This window comes from Limulus polyphemus, unplaced genomic scaffold (assembly GCF_000517525.1).
Source record: "Limulus polyphemus unplaced genomic scaffold, Limulus_polyphemus-2.1.2 Scaffold488, whole genome shotgun sequence".
NCBI classification, from domain to species: Eukaryota; Metazoa; Arthropoda; class Merostomata; order Xiphosura; family Limulidae; genus Limulus; species Limulus polyphemus.
Genome location: NW_013666098.1, coordinates 1 through 16,568, shown reverse-complemented (window position 1 = coordinate 16,568; position 16,568 = coordinate 1). Strand labels below are relative to the sequence as shown.

At 33.9% G+C, this 16,568-nt stretch overlaps 1 protein-coding gene across 4 annotated transcripts in view; it reads left to right on the top strand.

The window, feature by feature from the left end:
• The window catches only part of LOC106458572 (uncharacterized protein KIAA2013 homolog), a 30,746-nt gene extending 14,339 nt beyond the window's left edge, over positions 1–16,407 (top strand). For 3 of the 4 annotated variants that reach the window (XM_022384839.1, XM_022384838.1, XM_013918090.2), the window contains exons 4-14: positions 2,685–2,804; positions 3,759–3,887; positions 4,794–4,852; positions 5,171–5,263; positions 6,325–6,398; positions 6,855–6,989; positions 8,426–8,528; positions 10,167–10,235; positions 11,175–11,374; positions 15,293–15,405; positions 16,114–16,407. In XM_022384839.1, the coding sequence (XP_022240547.1) occupies positions 2,685–2,804; positions 3,759–3,887; positions 4,794–4,852; positions 5,171–5,263; positions 6,325–6,398; positions 6,855–6,989; positions 8,426–8,528; positions 10,167–10,235; positions 11,175–11,374; positions 15,293–15,405; positions 16,114–16,385 (1,367 nt within the window). In that variant the 3' untranslated portion in view covers positions 16,386–16,407. Of the gene's footprint in view, positions 1–2,684; positions 2,805–3,758; positions 3,888–4,793; positions 4,853–5,170; positions 5,264–6,324; positions 6,399–6,854; positions 6,990–8,425; positions 8,529–10,166; positions 10,236–10,418; positions 10,488–11,174; positions 11,375–15,292; positions 15,406–16,113 lie in introns of all 4 variants that reach the window. The other variant, XM_022384837.1, reaches the window with a different exon arrangement.
• The last annotated feature ends 161 nt before the right edge of the window (positions 16,408–16,568 follow it).

Genomic DNA, 16,568 nt, shown 5'->3' with positions numbered 1-16,568 from the left:
CGGGCATGTACACATCTCTGTTGACAACACTACCAGGGCATGTACACATCTCTGTCTACAGCACTACCAGGGCATGTACACATCCCTGTCTACAGCACTACCAGGGCATGTACACATCTCTGTCTACAGCACTACCAGGGCATATATACGTCCCTGTCTACAGCACTACCAGGGCATATACACGTCCCTGTCTACAGCACTACCAGGGCATGTAACATCCCTGTCTACAGCACTACCAGGGCACTTAACGTCACTGTCCACTGCACTACCAGGGCATGTAACATACCTGTCTACAGCACTACTAGGGCACATAACGTCACTGTCCACTGCACTACCAGGGCATGTACACACTTCTGTCTACAGCACTACCAGGGCAAGTACACGTCCCTTTCTACTGCACTATCAGGGCATGTACACACTTCTGTCTACAGCACTACCAAGGCAAGTACACATCCCTTTCTACAGCACTACCAGGGCAAGTACACGTCCCTTTCTACTGCACTATCAGGGCATGTACACACTTCTGTCTACAGCACTACCAGGGCAAGTACACATCTCTCTCTACAGCACTACCAGGGCATATAACACGTTCCTGTCTACAACACTACCAGGGCATGTAATGTCCCTGTCTACAGTACTACCAGGGCATATACACATCCCTGTCTACAGCACTACTAGGGCACCTAATATCCCTGACTACAGCACTACCAGGGCATGTAACATCCCTGTCTACAGCACTACTAGGGCATGTAACGTCCCTGTCTACAACACTACCAGGGCATGTAATATCTCTGTCTACAGCACTACCAGAGCTTATACACGTCCCTGTCTACAGCATTACCAGGGCACTTAAGCGTCACTGTCCACTGCACTACCAGGGCATGTACACACTTCTGTTTACAGCACTGCCAGGGCAAGTACACGTCCCTTTCTACTGCACTACCAGGGCATGTACACATCTCTATCTACAGCACTACCAGGGCAAGTACACGTCCCTTTCTACTGCACTACCAGGGCATGTACACATCTCTATCTACAGCACTACTAAGGCATGTACACGTTCCTGTCTACAACACTACCAGGGCATGTACACATCTCTCTCTACAGCACTATCAGGGCATATACACGTTCCTGTCTACAGCACTACCAGGGCATGTACACATCCCTGTCTACAGCACTACCAGGGCACTTAACGTCACTGTCCACTGCACTACCAGGGCATGTACACACTTCTGTCTACAGCACTACCAGGGCAAGTATACGTCCCTTTCTACTGCACTACCAGGGCATATACATGTTCCTGTCTACAGCACTACCAGGGCATGTAATGTCTCTGTCTACAGCACTACCAGGGCATATACACGTCCCTGTCTACAGCACTACCAGGGCATATACACGTCCCTGTCTACAGCACTACCAGGGCATGTACACACTTCTGTCTACAGCACTACCAGGGCAAGTACATGTCCCTTTCTACTGCACTACCAGGGCATGTACACATCTCTATCTACAGCACTACTAAGGCATGTACACGTTCCTGTCTACAACACTACCAGGGCATGTACACATCTCTCTCTGTCTACAGCACTACCAGGGCATGTACACATCTCTCTCCACAGCACTACTATGGGAGTTTGTGCCATCATTAAAATGTGTTTTTGTCTTTTTGTGTATCTAAAAGTAAAGTGCCACTGGGAGAGTTGTTTACATATAAAAGTGACCGTTGGAGAGTTAAGGATTTAAATCCTGCCTATTAATTCTGAATTAACATGGCTGAGGCTATTTTCCTGAATATGAGAGGCCTGAGGTTTAAAAACCCGGAGAGAGTTATATCTTCGTAGTAGATATACTAGGCCTACAGATGATTTATGTAATGAAGTGGGGGCAATAGATGCTGCACATAATTTGAAATTATAAGTATATCTTGATTGTTTGTAGCATGTAATTAATGGACATTTTACTTGTTTGTAAGCTCATTTAATTATAAATTAGCTTTTATAAACTGTAGATCAGATTTTAAGCCTTATCTGATGTTTAATGTTTTAGTGATAATTGTGTAGAGAAGTAATGTGTTTATTTACAAGAAGGAACTAATGTATTTAAAAGTAAGATTCACAACAAAATTTGAATTGCATTGTAACCGTCATAAAATTTTCTAACTTTTTCTTGGATAGAATGGCAATGTATAAATTACTTCAAACAAAGTTTGCTAAGTTATCTATGGTAAACATTGTTACCATGTAGTAGAAATAACAATATAATGTCTATTCACATGTAGATAAATGATTCAGTAATTTTGGAATTGTTTTATCAGATCTAACATTGTTATCATGTAGTAGAAATAACAATATAATGTTTATTCACATGTAGATAAATGATTCAGTAATTTTGGAATTGTTTTATCAGATCTTAACATTGTTACCATGTAGTAGAAATAACAATATAATGTCTATTCACATGTAGATAAATGATTCAGTAATTTTGGAATTGTTTTATCAGATTTTAACATTGTTACCATGTAGTAGAAATAACAATATAATGTCTATTCACATGTAGATAAATGATTCAGTAATTTTGGAATTGTTTTATCAGATCTAACATTGTTACCATGTAGTAGAAATAACAATATAATGTTTATTCACATGTAGATAAATGATTCAGTAATTTTGGAATTGTTTTATCAGATCCTAACATAGGATGTGTTGCCACACTTCTTGATCCCTTCTCACTTGAAGCTAGTAGGTTTGATGCTTCAATACGAAAAAGTTATGAACCTTCTGATAACTCATTCTTACCATATACAGGTAAGTAATACATGAGATGATGACACTTTAGTAACACGTCCGTTTTATGTTTAACTTTTCTTCATCTGTTCCAGGTATTTTATACTCCATGTACAATAACTTGAACTTTGCTTGACCATTATAAGTCAAAGTTTGAAAATGATTACTTGGTATTGATTTCTGAAATAAATCTTTTTTTTTTTTTTACTTCTAATACACAAACTTTAGAGATATCAGTAAGAACGATATTGTGAAGGGAACAAATGGTTATGTTTTGTCTAAAATAGTCATTCACATTTTTTAATTGTTTTCATAGCTGAATTAGCCTCACTGACCTTTGTAAGAAATTACAGTATCTGTGTAGAATTGTCTGTTTTATTAGTAACCTTGGTAGGAATGTACTGTGTTCATGTAACATTGTTGATGTCTTACTAGTAACCTTGGTAGGAATGTACTGTGCTCATGTAACATTGTCTATATCTTATTAGTAACCTTGGTAGGAATGTACTATGTTCACATAACATTGTTGATGTCTTGTTAGTAACCTTGGTAGAATGTACTGTGTCTACTTAAAATTATCTATGTCTTATTAGTAACCTTGGTAGGAATATACTGTGTCTTTGAAACGTTGTTGATGCCTTTAATAAATACTTAGTTGATAAATATTTTCATTACACTTTGAAAAACAGATCACCAGTACTAGACTATATATTTACTTCTGGACTCAGTTTTTAGTGGCTGCTGTGTCTTAAGAATAGTCATTATCAGCAGTTCCAGTAATTTTAAACTGCTTAATAGTTACTGGAATGTCACTTTTACTTATATTTGAGGGTCTGTTTATGAATTTATCTTTCACTTGAAGAATGATGTTCTGGTTTTCTATTTACTTGAGACCTGTGGCTTGTGTTTAGGGATATTTCTCTGAACATAACTTTTACTTGAAGTTTGAGGTTTAGGTTTTGTATTTAAATGTAGGTAATGGGAAACTTGGACTATCTGTTGAAGAGAACAGTCATTTGTACATCATGTCGAAGCGAAGTTTATCTCTTCCCCTGCCATTTCAACCTTTGATCCATGTGTCTTTGCCTGGGACTAGCAGCCAAGGTATGTGTAATTTTGTGTTGGTGAGACTTGTGGGTTTCAAACATTATGTTTGTCATACAATTTCTATAACTTTTATAAAGTTTCTAGATTCATTAATATTTCAACTAAAAGCAGTTGTAGATTAATAAAAATAAAACATAGTGAATTAGTGATCATGTAGTGTTTAATCTTCCCCTGAAAATAATTAAATGTTTAGTTTCAGTATTAGTTTTTACATTGTCTAATCAAGATCACTCATTTCTCTGTGTCACTGGTGTGGGAAATATCTTTGAAACTGTTTATTCTGTGAGGTTCCAAAGTAGTGTTTGCTTTTAAAGCTTTCATATGCTTTCTAACAGCCAGCTATTCAGTTTTGTTTCAAATACTTTGATTGAAAGTTGTACGTTAAATGATGTCCTGTTTTTTATAAAGTTTAATAAGCATGTAGAGTTTCTTTTGTCTGTGTATTTATAGTAAATGAACATTAGAAAAGTGAAGCTTTAAGAATACAGTTGTAGGTAGAGAAAAATATTTTCTTCAAGCACTGTGATCTTGAGTATAGTTAACTGATTGGTATATTAAGTGAAACTGAGACAAATCTACATGCGTAAAGATCATTCAAGAAAAAAATGTTCTCTGTTTTCACATTTACCAGTCAGTTTCTACTCACGTGCCTAGATCTCGTTGAATTTGCCCAGATGTTTATCTTAAAATGCTGTATTTATTTGTTGTTCTTGAATTATGCAGAGCAAGGTTGCTGTAGCAACTGTGAATATGTCTCGGTATTTCTGCAGGTGAAGACTGCTGTACTTATTTCAAAGTTTCTGTTGTTTGTTACAAGCTGTGATGAATTAAATTGTCCACTTATTACTCATCATGAATTGAAAGACAATTGCAGATATTCAACAACTTTCTAATATTTTTTAGAGGGTGTGGCGGTATCGTTTACCACAGGAATTGTTCATCATTTTTATTGTTTTAGTCAAGTAAGTGTAATGTAACCAAAGTTTGTTTAGTTGAGTTGTCATGATTTAATCCTGCACTGAAGGTTTTCATGTAGTTTGTCTTTGTTAAGTACTCTTGGTACAATAAGTTAATCCATATTGTGCACTTAATTGTTGTTATGATCTGAACTTTTATATAGTTATATTGAAAAATGAATTACAAACATTATGAAGTTTGTGTAGGACAATAATGTGAAAAATACAAAATTTAATAGATTTAAATATATTTCCTTATTTTCAATTGTTCTTATCATTAATCAAATTTATTATACAATTTCTGATTATATTTTTATTTTTTAGAAGAGAAAGACAATAGGTGTTTCACAACAAGTGTATGCACATCGTACCATACCAGCTATTTTGCTACAGAGTATTAAAGTTAACAACCCCTTGGTAAGAATGTTTCTTTGAAAATGTTTTGGGTTTTATGTCAAAAATATATCTGTAGCTTGTTGGCATTAGTATGTGTGTCCAGTGTAGTTTATTAACTTTGTGTGTCCACTGTAGTTTATTAGTATGTATATCCACTGGTTTATTAGCTGTATGACTATTGGAGTATTAGCTGTGTGTGTGTCCCCACTGTAGTTTACTAACTGTGTGTGTTTGTTCACTGTAGTTTACTAGCTGTGTGTGTTTGGCTGTGTATGTTTGTCCACTGTAGTTTATTAATTAGGGGTGTGTGTGTGTTTCCACTGTAGTTTATTAGGGGTATATGTGTGTCCACTGTAGGTTGTTAGGTGTGTGTTTGTCCACTGTAGTGTATTAGTTGTGTGTTAGTCTATTGTAGGTTATTAGATGTGTTTGTCCACTATAGTTTATTAGGTGTGTGTATGTGTCCACTGTAGGTTATTAGGTGTGTGTGTGTCCACTGTAGGTTATTAGGTGTGTGTGTGTGTGTGTCCACTGTAGGTTATTAGGTGTGTGTGCCCACTATAGTTTATTAGGGGTATGTGTGTGTGTCCACTGTAGGTTGTTAGGTGTGTGTTTGTCCATTGTAGGTTATTAGATGTGTTTGTCCACTATAGTTTATTAGGGGTGTGTGTGTGTGTCCACTGTAGGTTGTTAGGTGTGTGTTTGTTCACTGTAGTGTATTAGTTGTGTGTTTGTCCATTGTGGGTTATTAGATGTGTTTGTGCACTATAGTTTATTAGGGGCGTGTGTGTGTGTGTGTATCCACTGTAGGTTATTAGGGGTGTGTGTGTGTGAATCCACTGTAGGCTGTTAGATATGTGTTTGTCCACTGTAATTTATAAGGTGTGTGTGTCCGCTGTAAGTTGTTAGGTATTTATCTCCATTGTAGTTTATTAATTGTATGTCCACTGTAAGTTATTAAGTGTGTATCCACTGTAGGTTATTAGGTGCAATCACATGATGAGGAACTTTAACCGAGTTTGTTTTGGACTATTATGTAGTCAAGTATTTATGTATAATGTGAAATTTTTACTCTGTTACAGAGTGATGATATAACTGTTGTACTGAAGCAGATCGGAGTAGTTGGTGATCCTGATGTTCATACGCAGTTAAAAACGTAAGATTTCAAAACACCCATAATTTTTTTAGTTTCTGTGTTTTTGTGAAGTGACTTACCAACTCTTTGAGAGAGAACTCCATATATTCCCAGTGCACAATCTTGTGGGAAAATAATCCTTATTTAGTATTGAAGCATCTAGCATCACTGTGACATTACTTTTGAAGATGGTATTTTTCAATGTTGTCAATTACAAATTGAAGGTTGATATCTTCTGCTGTGTATAAACTGAATTTTGTACAAAAAATTCAACTTCAAACACATTGTTTTGACATGTTTGACAAACATGAAGCCTACTGGAGTTAGTTGATGTGAATGTTTGATATACAGTTATAACATTCTTTTAGAATTGAGTAAAGCAAAGTATTTAATGTTTTGATATGTTTAATAAATATAAACTTTCTACTGGAGTTGGGTGATGTGAGTATTTGTTATATAGTTTTAACATTCTTCCAGCGTCCAGGGAAATGAGGCTACAGAATATTACTTACATATAGGAAAAGTTGCAGTACCAGATTCTGAAAACTTGGTGATTGTTTTTGCCATTGCAGCAGTTAAAGTACCAGACTCTGTTACTGTCACAGGAAGAGGGTAAGTTTAAGGCAAATAAATTTTGCTGAGACATTATATATTTTATGTAATAATAAACCTTTGAGTCGGGTGGGCTAATTATGGAATTTATGTTAACAAAGTAAGGTTCACACGAGATCCAGAATTCTGGAAAATCTGGAATAACATACAGGGATCGATCTGAGGAGTCTCCCCCCCCCCCATGGCATTTTCTGCAGATAGAGTGGTCATTGTGGTTTTTCTACCTTCTTAAGGTTAACTAATTTCATCAATTTGTTCATGTTCATCTTCTGACAATTCTGTGAAGATACCCAGTTTGTAAGTAGTCATGCTTTCTTCAGTCATTTGTTAGTATTGACTGAAATTCTTCTCTGACTGCTTTTATGGTTTGCTTTCTTCTCTGCAGCTGGCATCCCATTGTGTCATGGCCATAATCAAATTTGCTACCAGCACGTCAAGCATTTTGCTACATTCCATTTGTAAGTAAGCTTTGAATCTGATGATTCTGACATCTGTCCTCCAAGATATGTGCAATCTAGACACAAAATTTGCTGGTTGCTCTTACAGTTCACGGTGCTTCTTGAGAATCTCTAGATATCATATTACAATAACACTATTACCTTTGGCAAAGTTTAGTAAAACTTTATTCATCTAATAAAAAGAAAAGAAAACCAGTGTATCTTCTCCAGTTTTTTTCAGTTGTGTGTTGATGAATGCCATTGGATTCCTCATGTAACAGTGCATATTCTGTAAAATGTTCAAGAGAGTTGAAGAAATGATGACTATGTGCCTTTTGGAGGTAGAATACTGTACATTGTCTTTTTGACTCAGATATATATCATTAAAGTATAACTAATAATTATGTTTCAGTATTACTCAACATAGCAGATATATAGTGCTCTTTATTACTTGTTTTTAAGTACACCATATTTAATTGCTTTTGTTAAAAGTTTGTGTAGCCTATTCTTAGAATGTCACAGGCTTTGGCAAGATCTGATATTTCAACTTTGAACCATTGTTAGCTGATTTAAGTAAAATAAGAATAATTAGTTTATAGATATTTTCTTTTCTACAGGATTTTACTGATCCCCGAACTTAGTTTATTCAGAAAATTAATTTTACCCTAGTGTGAAGAAATCATTTTGCTTATAAATTGAACACATTTAACCATGCTGTAGGTGTTAAGTCAGTTTTTAAATTGAAGTTAAGAAACCACTGATTATCTTTATTTGAAATTTTTATGTTAAAAAAGAATATTTTAAACAATCAATGATATAAGGTTAGTAAAATAAAATATTAAAATTAAAAATTGTATGGCTTCTGACTTTGACATGAAATAGAAACATATATGTAACAAAACTGTCATTAGCTTCTATCTTGATAATGAAATTAATACTGTATTATTTTTTATAATGTACAACATAAACTAACAGCTGTCATGGTGGGTTTTTTTCTAGCTCTCAGTCTCTACACTTCGGTTTAGTTCTTCACCATTCACATCCAATGCCAAGTGGTGAAGTTGGCCATATTAGCAAAGAACTTGGAACATTGGCAGAGGAGGTGATGTTATCTGATTAAATATTCTGTTTAAGATGCATAGTTTTAGCTTTTATATCACCCATATCCCAACTGTTATGTTTATAAGTAAAATATAAAAATCTCTTACATAAGCAAATATCAAATTTATGGTACTTTTATTTATTTACTTGTGTACCATGCCTTAAGTTTTAGCACTATTGCCCGAACTTTGTTTTCTTCTACACATTTTTGGCTAATGTAGTGACAAAATCTGAAATGTGTATATAATTTGTGTAGCAGAGGTTTAACGTAAAGGATATTTGTATTTCTTTTTTAATCATTACTCATTTATGTTTCATAACTTTGGAAATATTATCGACATAGAATATGATAGTACTGTGTATTGAGGTGGCATTGTGTGAAATTAACAGGACGTATTCTGTTTCCTTTTTTTCTTGAGTAAAATCAGGAATTTTTTTATATCTTCTCTTTTGACAAACCTCTGGAACTCATGAAATTTTGTGTAAGCAATTGAAATTATTGATAATATATTTTCTAAAACAGGCCCACGGGTTGCATCTAGCCCGCGATGAGTTCTTAAAATATAAGGAAATCATAATCTTATTAAATTTTACTTTTGCTTCATACAGTGTGGCCCATAAGTCTATTTAAAAATTGCTATCTGGCCCACACTGGAGAAAGTTGCACATGTCTGCTCTAAAAAAGAAGAAATTGGTGGTTAGTAAGAAATTTCTAAAACTGAAAACGGCCATTAATAAATGTTTTCCTGCAGTGAACCCTAACTGTGCTTATTCCACACATAAGTTGTTGCCTGCAACGCAGAAAGATGCGATACCTATCACACAGAAAAGTATGGTTATTTATGAATTCTCTGTGAATGTCTATACATAGGTCGCACTTCACAAAGATTGCAGGATGGAATTAAACAGCATGTACCTACATCTATAAGAACTACGAGTGTGAAAGAAAATAATTTACCATGTCGCTCCTGTAAAACAAAAGTTCTACCACCAAAATGTGAATCGGCGATTGGCCAGCATTTACTGGTGAACCCAACTTGTGCTGACAACTACATGGATAGCAGGTTTGAAATTATTGCAAATGGTTGGTCGACCTTCCATCTCTATATTTTGGAAGCCACCTTTATTAAAACACATAAACCTGCCCTTTGCCACCAAAAAGAATTCCTATACAATCTACACATCCTTCAGTAGGTCTCTGACATTTCCTGATTGGCTTAAGGACATGCCAATCAGTGATTGCCTTACCAGCCTATGTTGATTAGACTCATTTTATAAGCTGTATAGATCATTTTCCAGATGGTTCTGCTATGGTTAGTGTCTGGTAAAAAGCTTCAGCAGATATTTCCTTTTCAACATCTCAACCAACAATTGGTCCAGTTATCAATGCTATTTTAAAGTTTTGAACAACTCGACTTTCAAGATCTACGTATCTACATGTGCCGATGTTTCCATTTACCAACGTTATATTTTAAGATATGTGCAAGAACTCAGCTAACATATGTTTCCACATATAAAAGCTATCTTCAAGTTTTGTACACCAAAAACACTTTTCAAGTAAAACTGAAATATTCACTTGTGTCCTCACTGCTTCATCATTTAATGATATCAATAACTAAATTTTCTGTTGTTTATATAGGATATCAAAAAAGTGTTAGCTGCTCAACCTGTGGCCTTAAGAAAAAGTCATGTGCAGGCATGGAAACAGGTACAACGTTATATTTTAAGATATGTGCAAGAACTCAGCTAACATATGTTTCCACATATAAAAGCTATCTTCAAGTTTTGTACACCAAAAACACTTTTCAAGTAAAACTGAAATATTCACTTGTGTCCTCACTGCTTCATCATTTAATGATATCAATAACTAAATTTTCTGTTGTTTATATAGGATATCAAAAAAGTGTTAGCTGCTCAACCTGTGGCCTTAAGAAAAAGTCATGTGCAGGCATGGAAACAGGTACAGACGTAGTTATGGAATTGTTGTTTCTTCTCTATTAGCTTGAGAAGTTTCTTTCTCTGATAACACTAAGTTAACCTAAATTACTGGGAATATTTAACATGTTTTCAAATAAAATTTTCAATCCAATTTTTACTAGGTAAGATAAATATGTTACTGTCAGGGGATATATAGCATGCTGGAAGTTGCATCATTGGAAACATGAAGAATGCTCAATAATAAAATGTTATAATGTATTTTAGAAGCTATACTTTAGCTTTTTATGGGTGAAGGGTACCACATGGTACACAGTTTAGTTATTATGTCTATAAATGAAAATATTTTTCACTATTACTTTGTTTCTGTTTAATATCGTTTTTGGTTGGTTCAATTTTACAGCAGACTATTCTAGTTGGATGTGTATATGTGCTTTATTATAAAAGTGAATATATAAAATATGTAATAATTGTATATAATTTTGGAGTCTGTTAAAATGTACTTTGTGACCGAAAAGTGCTCGGGTTATAGGGTTTTTTAATTTTGACTTTGCTTTTTTTGAATCTATGTTTTTTTTTGTAAAATTATGCATGTAATATTCTAAATGTACAAGAAAACTGATCCCAAGTTTATTATTTATCAACAAATATGTATATGAATCAATAAATTTTATAGGATAAAATCACCTTTCTTTTTTTTTTTTTTTCTTAGCTGTGGAATACAGGCTTTGGCATCAGTTATTCTCGAGCCCAGGGCACACTGAATGGAGACAAGATTAATGCCACACTCTATTATGTACTGTCCCAAACTCGTGCTTTGACTCTGGAACTGACGACTACATCATCACATCTTCAGGAACTGGAGTCATGGCTTTCCTATCCAGACATGTGTTACAGAGGCCATCACACCTTGTAAGTTAACCCATGTGAGTTGTTGTTTAAAAAGATATGCATATAGTAAATTGTGTACAGCTATTGATCTGAATATAATTAATGTCATTTTTGTTTATTTGTCTATTGAGCTTCACTCAGCTAAGTAAAGAAGGTTGATCTACTTTTATTTTATATGTGACTATATACCATGTTTATATGTATCCATTTGTGCTTGACTTAAATGTGAAGATTTTGGTTTTGAGCTGTCACTTCATTTGTCAAGGATGATTTCTAGAATAGAAAATGTCAACTGAAAATGAGAATGACCATTCCTGTACACAGTACAGCCAACAGATAATTTTAACTACTTGTGTGTGTGTAGGGGAGGAGCTTTACACATCTCTGATTTCGAGCTACAATAGACAAATTAAGAGGAATGTGGAGAAAAAATCACCTGCAGTTAATTTGTTTTTATAACATCCTTTAAATTTACTTGTTTTTCAATATTTTGCTGGATTTTGTCATTTAAACTGTAACTTTTAAAAGTATTATACTGCATATATAAAAAGTGTTTTATAGAATCTTTTGCCTCTCATCATCCAGCCTAACTGATGAGTTCTGATATTGAGTGAAAACTTATTAGGCAGTGGCTTGTGGGAAACAAAAGGTAAATCAAATGTTGTTTTCACATACCTCTGATTTTGAACTGCAATGGATAAATTAAGATGAATATGGAAAAAACAAATGCAATTAATTTGTTTTTATAATAACCTACTTTCAACTTGAATATAAGTACTGCTAACAAAAAGAAGACATAGCAATGGGCTCACCCCTATCATCAGGACTTAGTAACCACCATATGGAACATTTTGAATTCAATGCCCTAAAAACAACTGCTGTATGCCCAAGATCTGGCTTAGATATGTTCATGATATGGCAATATGATACCCACAATATTCAAGAAATTTTGAACAACTTGAACAGACAAAATCCTGTGATACAACTCACAATGAAATTAGAAAAAAAAAACATCCATTTCTTGATGTGATGGTTACCGAGACTCTCAACTCAAATACCAAGAAAGTTTATAGAAAACTCATAGGTACTCAACTATTAATCAAACCACCTTAAAAGTGAGAAGACAGGACTGCCTAGTTTCCAGAATGAACAACCTAACAAGAAACAAGAAAAGACATCACTACAACTGTCCTCAAAAATGGATACCAAGAATACTGAATAAAGAAAATAAACACAAAGTATAATAAACAAGAATAAAATGACAGACACATAGTCGTATTTTCCTTCCTTACATCAGAGGGCTTTTTGAAAACACAAAGAGGACATGTAAACAATATAAATTCAGAACAGTTTTAAAAAGCCACAATTCAATACGATCACACTTATTACACATCAACACATCTAAAGACCTAATGGAGAACAAAAACACCATTTACAATATCTTCTGTGAATTTTGATTCAAATACGTTGGAGAAACGAAAAGTCCAACAAAGATAGTGCTATTCAGGACTGCTCTGAAGACAGATAAAAAACTAGTTAGTAATTAGTTTGGGTTACTACTTAGTAATTAGACTTTGATGCTCATATAGGCTGCTAAACTCTTAGACTTAAATGATATTATAGGCTGCTGAGCATGGCAGTGATCAATATTCCAGAAATATAGTGTTGAAAAACCACCTCAACCATTGCTCACTGGTAATTTTGTTAGAAAGATGTATTATAGAAACTGTTACTTTTCTCCTGCACTTTAAAAGGACTTTTTGCTGACTTGCGTCTACGATAACTGACGTTAATGTGTTTGAACATAGACTTGGAAAAGTTACCTGATGTTTTTGCTAACTTGCATCTATGAAGCCCCCAATAGCTCAGCAGTAAGTCTGAAGTCTTATAATGCTAAAAACCAGGTTTTTTATATCTGTAGTGGGCACAGCACACACAGCTCATTCTGTAGCATTATACTTAACAATAAACAAACAAACAAAAGAATCTGTTACAACTAATGTTAATAATGTCAACTCAATATCTGATGGAAATTTTTGAGGTAAAATTTTTACCATTTTAAAGATAACACTTTTATATAAAGATGTTAGACTTACAATATAGTATGACTGTTATACTCATAAACATTGTAAAAATGTTTAATGTCAATAAATATACATTTTTTTTATAAATGAATGTTTAGTATATATTGCTTAATGTTTTCTACATGTTTTGGCTATTTTAAAGTGCAATGTGCAACCATAAACATTTTTTACCTAAATCTGCCCTTGATACCTAGGGTTACAACATTAGGCATAAAAAGCTTGTTTTGAACATAAGTTGAAGGATGAATACTTAGTAAATTCTTGACTGTATAAGAGCATTGATTAGGCATGGATGCTGTAAGTGCTTTGAGACTGTTAAGCAATATTTATTTTACCATTCCAGTTAGTTTTCTTCTTTGTTTTACAATAAAACTGAAGTGGTGTCTCAGACTTTCAATACGGTACTTCCTTTGGCTCACAAGATTAGTTATTCTCGTCCAGTGCTGCCCTCTATATGCAATTTTTTCTTTACGCATGCCACAAGCCTTCTGCTCCCACCTAATGGAATCAAATGATTCCAACATGTCTCTCATGTAAATCATCATGCGTCACTTCTCCAGCAATAGGAATGTGACTCCCTTTGTACATCTCTACCGAACTATCACTTATTGTTTAGCAGTGCTTGTGCTCAGAAGTGTTCCTCTTTGTTTGTTTAAAGTGGTGTCTCAGACTTTCAAGAGGATTAGTACATATATTTAAGTTAGTAATTTCATAACATTTATATTACGTTTTTAAAACCCATTCCATCTTATTCAAAAGTATATTTCTTGCACTGGTGAAATTGAAATCCAGGATCCATCAAGCACTGCTGTCCCAGGATTTTGTAAATCTAGTCCATTTTCATAATACCATTAATTTTGACAATATTTCCTACTCCTGCAGGAGAAAAAAAATTCACATCATCCCATTTCACTCAATGTTGTTTTTAGGTTCAACAGTTCAGTGGACCCAGTGGAAATTTTGAGGGAAGCTCTTGTTTTTTATATTTAAAAGTATTACTAAAGATTTATATGTAGTTGATAAAATAGGATTGTTTTGTTAGTTACTTCCATATTGAACAAGTTATTATTGCAATTCAACTACACCCTTTAAGTTTCTGAAGTGAAATCTTCAGTAATCTGTGTGAATGTGGCACATTGGACCTCTGTAAGTTAGTTGTGCTTTACCTGGAACATCATGGGTGGGTGAATCACTAGTGCATTGATAATATTACATAGTAAGAAGTAATCAGAGGTTCTTGTGGGTTACAGTAGTACAGTGGTTTTGTGTGTAGTACCTGAGTAATGTAAGTTACACTACAGATGCTCTTATCCTTCATTTAATTTCTTTTATTGGCTGGCCATTTCTGCAGCTACCTTAATCAAAACAAAAGTATTGGTGATTTAAAATGGGCATATAAAGAAGAGTAAGGCTGAATTCTGATAGTGTTGTTTCTGGTGAATGTTGATACATGTAACACACCTGGTTTAGAAATGTTTTTATATAAAGAAGAGTAAGGCTGAATTCTGATAGTGTTGTTTCTGGAGAATGTTGATACATGTAACACACCTGGTTTAGAAAGGTTTTTATATAAAGAAGAGTAAGGCTGATCTGTAACAGTGCTGTTCCTGGAGAATGTTAATACATGTAAAATACATGGTTTAGAAAGGTTTTTATATAAAGAAGAGTAAGGCTGAATTGTAATAGTGTTGTTTCTGGTGAATGTTGATACATGTAACACAACTGGTTTAGAAAGGTTTTTATATAAAGAAGAGTAAGGCTGAACTCTGCTAGTGTTGTTTCTGGAGGATGTTGAGTTATGTTTAACATATATTGTTTTTAGCGTTTTTATACATAAAAGTGTATTTACTTTTAGGCAGGCATCAACCCTATGGTCTGAACTTAAAACGGAGAAAGAAGTTAACAATGTTGTTGCCCTCTGGCTGTTGACACTCGATAAACAAGGATGTCATAATTTGCTCCTGTCTGGTAAGTATGAGTAATGAGATACTTGAGTTATGTATTATAAACCTTTGCTATACTTTCTCATTGTCCTTATATCACATTATCATTTGAAAACACTTGCATCACTATTCAACTTAATAGTAGAACAGTCAAACTAATGGTTCTTTGCTAGAAATGGATGTTTTTATGTAAGTATTCAAACCAATAACAGTTTAAACAAAAGACTATTCAAATTTGTTTAATTCTGTCTTCTTGGATATTTTCTTTACTGTAGTGTTGTTTATAAAACATAGTCATACATATGTATATTTGTTTCAACACTTTATTAAACAGAAAAAATTATATTCCAAAAGTGGTAGATAATAATTTTGAAATACATGTGAAGTATTGATACATGTGGCATCCAGTGATTAACGATTTTAAAGATTTTTTGTTGTTTTACAGATCTGTGTCTTTCATGAGTGTTGAAAAATTTTACATTTTGAAGCTATTAACTTGTACAGGTCTTGTGGTATTTTTTTGTCTTGTTTTTAAGTCTATAATTCCACATTCATTGTTGTATTATATGTTAAAAATTAATATTTAGTAGAACCCACGTTTTTAACCTAGAAACTAAATCATTGAACTGTAAAACTTCTGTCCAGTTTGAACATTTTGCAACATTTAAGTCATAGCACTCTTTTATTTAAAAATACTTTGTTTTAACTTGGTGTTTATTATTGAATTTCAAAGGTTCTGAAGGAGTCATGCAGGCTATGGTGCTGAGCTTTGGTGCTTTCAAGTTTAATAACCACCATCTTGAATTTGCTACACATCCAAAAGACCTTCATCGAGATTACTTCTTTCGTCGCTTGAGCTATGGAAACTCTACTCATTTAAACATTAGTGTTGTAGTGGGAGAAGACAACAAGGCTGTCATTTACATAGCATTAGATCGTAGTGACAGGGACTACTATGCTTGTGATGGCGGCTGCCTAGACCCTCCTATCAAGCTAAGGTTATAACACTATTATAGGCATGTTTATACAAAACCAAGGTTATAACACTTATTGTTTATAGGCAGGTTTATATCAAACTAAGGTTATATATAACTATTATTTATAGGCAGGTCTATACCAAACTAAGGTTATATATAACACTATTATTTATAGGCAGGTTTATATCAAACTAACTTTATAACACAGTTT